General features: G+C 54.6%; 1 protein-coding gene across 1 annotated transcript; it reads left to right on the top strand.

The window, feature by feature from the left end:
* The first annotated feature begins 1,307 nt into the window (after positions 1 to 1,307).
* ACTL9 (actin-like 9) lies at positions 1,308 to 2,732 on the top strand. The gene has a single exon (XM_011954927.1). It carries the CDS (start codon positions 1,432 to 1,434, stop codon positions 2,680 to 2,682), a length of 1,251 nt encoding a protein of 416 aa, XP_011810317.1. The 5' UTR covers positions 1,308 to 1,431; the 3' UTR covers positions 2,683 to 2,732.
* Positions 2,733 to 6,882: the final 4,150 nt, after the last annotated feature.

The following is a 6,882-nucleotide window of genomic DNA, read 5'->3' on the forward strand; positions in this document are numbered from 1 at the left end:
AGCCAGGATGGTCTCGATCTCCTGACCTCATGATCCACCCGTCTCAGCCTCCCAAAGTGCTGGGATTACAGGCTTGAGCCACCAAGCCCGGCCGCTCCTTGTATATTTTTAATTAATTTGTGTATTTTACTTATCACCTGATAGACACTGTAAATACACATATTTTAATAAAATATCAAGTTGCTCCTGATTTATTTTCTGTTTTCTTCTCAGGACCAGCTTTGGGGCTGACACTTCTTCAGAGTTTTGTTAACTTTATAATGTTTAAATATTAGCTTTATAATATATTAATATTTCTGGCCAGGCGCAGTGGCTCACACCTGTAATCCCAACACTTTGGGAGGCTGAGACGGGTGGATCACGAGGTCAGGAGTTTGAGGTCAGCCTGGCCAACATGGTGAAACCCCCTCCCTACTAAAAATACAAAAATTAGTTACAAATCGTGGTGCACGCTTGTAATCCCAGCTACTTGAAAGGCTGAGGCGGGAAGATTGCTTGAACCCAGGAGGTGAAGTTTGCAGTGAGCCGAGATTGTACCACTACACTCCAGTCTAGATGACAGAATGAGACTCCATCTCAAAAAAAAAAATTGGGGACACATTGTTACAGAAATAATATACTTTTTGGGCAAGGTGGCTCACATCTGTAATCCCAGCACTTTGGAAGGCCGAGATGGGAGGATTGCTTGAGTCCAGGAATTCAAGACCAGCCTGGGCAACATGGTAAGACCCCATCTCTACAAAAAATGAACAAAATTAGCTGGGCATGGTGGCACATGCCTGTAGTCAAGGATTCAAGTGATTCTCCTGCCTCAGCCTCTGCAGTAGCTGGGACCACAGGCATGCATCACCACACCTGGCTAATTTTTGTATTTTTTGGTAGAGACAGGTTTCACCATGTTGGCCAGGCTGGTCTCGAACTCCTGACCTCAGGCGATCTCCCACCTCGACCTCCCAAAGTGCTGGGATTACAGGTGTGAGCCACAGCGCCCGGCCTCAAAACTTTTCTAATAAAATTACTGCCTTAAAGCCAGCCGAGAAACAGATTTGAGCTGGATTCCTAGATCCCAGTGGGTCGATCTGCAACAAAAAGCTTGTCTTTTCTCAAAAACCAGGTGCCATCGTATTAGCTTCTAGCGCATCCGGTAGAAATGTGTCAGAGGGCCCTGCTCTGATACGCTCATCTCCTCCTCCAAATTTGGCTCTTCGTAGAAGAGATGACAGCCTTGGGGCAGGCAGGGCTGGGCAAGAACCCATCCTCTTGGCTGCATTGTGATGTCTTAAGAAGGCTGAGGGTGCACTGTGATGTCATAGATTGTGGGCTCACCCCCTCCCCCTCTCTGCCTGCCCTTGCTACTGGCCGGGCCTCAACCTCTTCTCCCCACAACCCCAACCCCAGAGGAAAAGCCCCCTCACCTGGGGTCCTGCAACCATGGATGCACGTCCACCCAAGCCCTCAGAATCCCAGTCCTCCCTGGAAGCCCCCAGGCCCGGCCCAAACCCCAGTCCCAACGTAGTGAACATGCCCCTGCAGCAGGACTCCTCCAGCATGGTGGCCAACAGGCTGCCACCAAAGACGGGCGCGGTGGTTATTGACATGGGCACAGGCACCTGTAAGGTAGGTTTTGCTGGGCAGACCAGCCCCACCTACACCGTGGCCACCATTCTGGGCTGCCAGCCTAAGAACCCTGCCACCTCGGGGCAGACGGGGCTGCAGACTTTCATCGGAGAGGCAGCCCGAGTGCGCCCGGAGCTGATGCTGGTGCAACCCCTGCGCAACGGTATCGTAGTGGACTGGGATGCCGCGGAGCTCATCTGGCGCCACCTGCTGGAGCACGACCTCCGAGTGGCCACCCACGACCACCCGCTGCTGTTCTCCGACCCACCCTTCAGCCCGGCCACCAACCGCGAGAAGCTAGTGGAGGTGGCCTTCGAGTCACTGCGCTCGCCAGCCATGTACGTGGCATCGCAGTCGGTGTTGTCCGTCTACGCCCACGGGCGTGTCAGCGGGCTGGTGGTGGACACGGGACACGGGGTCACCTACACGGTGCCCGTCTTCCAGGGCTACAACCTGCCCCACGCCACGGAGCGTCTGGACCTGGCGGGCAACCACCTGACCGCCTTCCTGGCGGAGATGCTGCTCCAGGCCGGCCTGCCCCTGGGACAGCAGGACCTGGACCTGGTGGAGAACATTAAGCACCACTATTGCTATGTGGCCTCTGACTTCCAGAAGGAGCAGGCCCGGCCAGAGCAGGAGTACAAGCGGACCCTGAAGCTGCCCGACGGGCGCACGGTCACCCTGGGCAAGGAGCTGTTCCAGTGTCCGGAGCTGCTGTTCAACCCCCCAGAGGTCCCGGGGCTGTCCCCCGTCGGCCTCTCCACCATGGCCAAGCAGAGTCTCCGCAAGTTGTCCCTGGAGATGCGTACGAACTTGACCCAGAACGTGCTTCTCTGCGGGGGATCCTCGCTCTTCCGCGGCTTCGAAGGTCGCTTCCAGGCAGAGCTGCTGCGCGCTCTGCCTCCCGAGACCCACCTGGTGGTGGCTGCCCAGCCCACCAGGAATTTCTCCGTGTGGATTGGAGGCTCCATCCTGGCCTCCCTGCGCGCCTTCCAGTCCTGCTGGGTCCTGCGGGAGCAGTACGAGGAACAGGGTCCCTATATTGTGTACCGCAAATGCTACTGACCAGGGTGGAGCTGGGGAGGGTGTGGGGGCAGTAAAGCCTCTGCTACAGCCGGCTCTGTCCTGTCCTTCCTCCAGGGCTTGCCCCATCCACTTCTGGACACCTCGCCCCACAGGCTGATCTAACTCATCTCCTGTGATGCATTCCCTGAGACACCCCAATCCTGACCCCCTAAACCCACCTTCCCCATGAACAACTCCCAACAGACCACTAAATTCCAATCCTGCCAATCCATCCTCCTGTGATCTGTGCCCCTCCCCAGGCACCCTTGGGTTGGGACACTCCCACCCCAGACCACCTCTGACAAATGCCCTTCCCATTTACACACTCCCAGAGATGGGGAGCTCACTACCTCAAGGCTATTGTTAGAAATATCACCTCCTCCTATGAGTCATTGGTAAGCTCCACCTGGCACCTGCCCCCAATCCCAAACATGAAGAACATGAAAGGCTCTGAGCACTCACTCCATGCCCACACACACCCCTAGGGTCTGCCACATACCCAAGCCACGTACCCAATTCCTTCCATTTCTAGTTTAAGTGATTCATGCATTGATTCCACACACATTCATTAATTACCCACTAAGTGGTCAAGACATGCTCAAATTCTGACTCCGTAATCTCACCCCATTATCTATTGCTTTTGATATAGCACCCCAAAATACCCCTGGGCACCAAACCCTCCAAACTCTTAATATGCTCCTCAGGGGCCCCCCTACCCACTGTCTACCCCAGGATGCTCCAACCTCCTCCCGGAATCTTCCCATGAGTGCTCCAACCCCTAGGTGCACCCCCATAATCTGCCCCTTATTTCTAAACCCCCCAAACACAGCCCTAAATTCCACTTGTCAAGATTCCACTTGTTAAGATACCCCTGGTTCTCAGCACCCCAAATCCACCTCTTCATTGGTTTCTCCTAGGATACCCCCTACAAGTGCTGACCCCCAAATCGATCACAGAGACCTGGATTCTGACTTTCAAGGGTCTTTCCTACAATGGTGCCACCACGGGATGCACCTGGCATCCATCATCCCTGCTGAAATCTCCCCTCCCCTCAGGATTTTTCCCCCAGACCTCCCTTGGCTCCACCTCCACCGACCAGGTGCTCCCATCACCCATCCCCCATCCATCCTCCCGAAACACATCATTCGGAGATCCGCCCCCGAAACCCCAAGGTGGACCCCTGTTGCTCTAAGACCACTTACTTGCACTGCGTCTCCACCTGAAATACTCCCAAATGTTCTCTCTCACAGGACACTTCCTGATTCCCTTCCTCAGCCCCCAACTCCTCCCAGGAAAGAGCCAGGCTACCCTAGACCCTCCTCTGTGTCCCGACACCTCCCAACTCCCTCCTGCACAGACTCCCCCAAAGATACCCTCCCAGGCACCCCATGGTGGACACCCCACCCTGGAACTCTCACAGGCTCTCCGGAACTCACTCCCCAAGACCATTCCCTGGACCCCATACTATCAAGCAAGACTTGGACATCAGTGGATAGTGACACTCCTAAGGGCTTCCCAATCCACTGCAACCCTGGGGCAGATACCCCAGGCAAGGAGCTTCACCTGGACACTGGCTCTCTCACTCGCCCCAGCACAGGCCCCCAAGGCCCCGTGTGTCCCAGGCTATGCATCCCCCTCTCCCTCCATTCCATTAAAAGTCCATCTCTCAGCCTGTTCCTCTGAGTCCCCATGAGCTTTCCCTGGGACATGCACTGGGGATGCTCAAGGAGGCCTCTCCCACCCCACCCTGTCCTTGGCAGGGTCGGGAGGGGGCATCCAGCCTCTCAGGATGGGGAGGCTGGACTTTCTCCCTACAGTGTGTACTGGGTTCCCTCTGGAGGTAGGACCCTCTGTCTCCATGCTCCCTAGCCCAGCCCGAGGGACATCCGGACCTCCAGCCAGCATCTGGACACGTTCCCCAGTTTATCAACATAGTAGATAGGAGCTGCTGGAGGTTATCCAAGTCTGTGTCAAGTCCGTTTTTTGCTCAGCCCAAGAAATCATTCATTCACTCATTCATTCATTCTTTCAGCCAGTCACTATTTAGGGAGCAGCATCACAGGCTCTGTAGCCTCCTGCTGTGTCTTTCTGTGCATTGCTAACTTTTCGGGAGTTTTGTGCTCACTTGCTATGTTGGTTGGTTGGTTGGTTGGTTGGTTTTTGAGACAGGGTCTCACTCTGTCACCCCAGGCTGGAGTGCAGCGGCAGGATCATGACTCACTGCAGCCTCAGCCTCCCCCAGCTCAGGTGATCCTCCCATCTCAGTCTCCTGAATAGCTGGGACTACAGGTGCATGCCACCACATCTGGCTACTTTTTTGTAGTTTTAGTAGAGATGGGTTTTCGCCATGTTGCTCAAGCTGGTCTCCAACTCCTGGGCTCAGGCGATCCACCCACCTCTGCCTCCCAAAGTGCTGGAATTCCAGGCATGAGCCACCGCACCTGGCCTCACTTGATGTGTTTCTTTCTCCCTGAACCAGTGTGTATGTCTCTGTCTCTGCCTCTCTCTCTCTCCCCCTCTGTCTCTTTCTCTCCCTCTCCGTCTGACTCACCTGTAAGAACCATGTTTATGCTCGGAATTTTCCAGATGGAAATGCATTTATTTGTGGAGCAGTGAGGTGACCTCACCTACCCTCCAAGTCTGCCGTGAGGCACCCCCCACCCAGCCTGTCCCACTGTGTCCTGGAGACGAGGCTGCAGCTCCAGGCTCACCCTGGGTTAGTGTGAGATCCTCAGCTTGGGGGTGAGGGGCCCCCACTGACAGGTCAAGATCCCTAGGTCACAAATATTCAGGGTTGGACCCCCTCTGACTCAACCAGGCTCTCCCCAAGGCAGGCTCAACCTGTGGAATGAACAGAACCCCCTACCAGGAGGTCATGGGGTGTTGAGGAGGCATTTCTTCTCCTCCACACCAGGGGGCAGCACCTCCAAGTTCAAAGGCATGAAATTCAGAACCATGATGCCTGGAGCAAGACAGACACCCAGACCCCAAGTAAGACCCACTCCAAGCTCCAGCCACAAGGCACAGAAGGTACGTGAGACAGGATGAGTCTCAGATGCCACAGGAAGTGAGGGAGATGCAGAAACCCTGTCACCCCTGGACTCCTGGGAAACCCAGTGAATCCTCATTTAGACCAGACTAAGGTTCCCTGTTCCCTCAGCTCCAGACCTTCCCTGGGGCAGAAATTTCCTCTACAACCCTCCGGACAAGTGCGCTTCCCATTTACACACTCCCAGAGATGGGGAGCTCACTACCTCAAAGCTGTTGTTAGAAATCTCACTTCCTCCTGTGACTCATAGGTAAGCCTCCACCTGCCACCTGCCCCCAACCCTGAGAACCAAGAACTCAAGACCCTGACCACCACCCCCTCCAGGCCCACACACACCCTCAGGGTCTGCCACCATGCTTGGCTAATCGTTTTGATTTTTAGTAGACATGAGATCTGGCTGTGTTGCCCAGGCTGGTCTTGAACTCCTGAGCTCAAATGATTCTCTCGCCTCAGCCTCCCAATTCCGCAATTTCCTCTTGCCTCAGCCTCCCAGGTCCCCAATTTCTTCAATTCTGATTCAAATCATTCATACATTGATCCCACAAACATTCATTGATCACCCGCTATGCGCCCAAATCTAAGGAAACCACAGCAAACAAGAAATGGGGCCAGCTATGGTGGCTCACTCCTGTAATGCCAGCACTTTGAAAGGCTGAGGCAAGAGGATTGCTTGAGCTCAGGAGTTCAAGACCAGATTGGGCAGCATAGCCAGATCTCATCTCTACTAAAACTCAAAAAGATTTGCCAAGCATGGTGGCACCTTAGTCCGAGCCACTTGGCAAAGGTGGGAGGATCGCTTGCACTCAGGAGTTCAAGACCAGCCTGGGAAACACAGCCAGACCTTATCTCTACTAACAATCCAAAACACTAGGCAAGGCGCAGTGACTCACGCCTATAATCCCAGCACTGTGGGAGGCCGAGGCAGGTGGATCACCTGAGGTCAGGAGTTCGAAACCAGCCAAGCCAACATGGTGAAGCCCCGTCTCTACTAAAAGTACAAAAATTAGCTTGGCGTAGTGATGGCTGCCTGTAATCCCAGCTACTCAGGAGGCTGAGGCACGAGAATCACTTAAACCTGGGAGGTGGAGGTTACAGTGAGCCGAGATCACGTCACTGCACTCCAGTCTGGGTGACAGAGCAAGACTCCGTCT

Source organism: Colobus angolensis, unplaced genomic scaffold (genome assembly GCF_000951035.1).
Source record: "Colobus angolensis palliatus isolate OR3802 unplaced genomic scaffold, Cang.pa_1.0 Scaffold39, whole genome shotgun sequence".
Taxonomy (NCBI): domain Eukaryota; kingdom Metazoa; phylum Chordata; class Mammalia; order Primates; family Cercopithecidae; genus Colobus; species Colobus angolensis.

What these genes read in the sequence shown, in the direction of transcription:
- ACTL9 (XM_011954927.1), top strand. Translation starts at nt 1,432, where the DNA reads ATGGATGCACGTCCACCCAAGCCCTCAGAATCCCAGTCCTCCCTGGAA.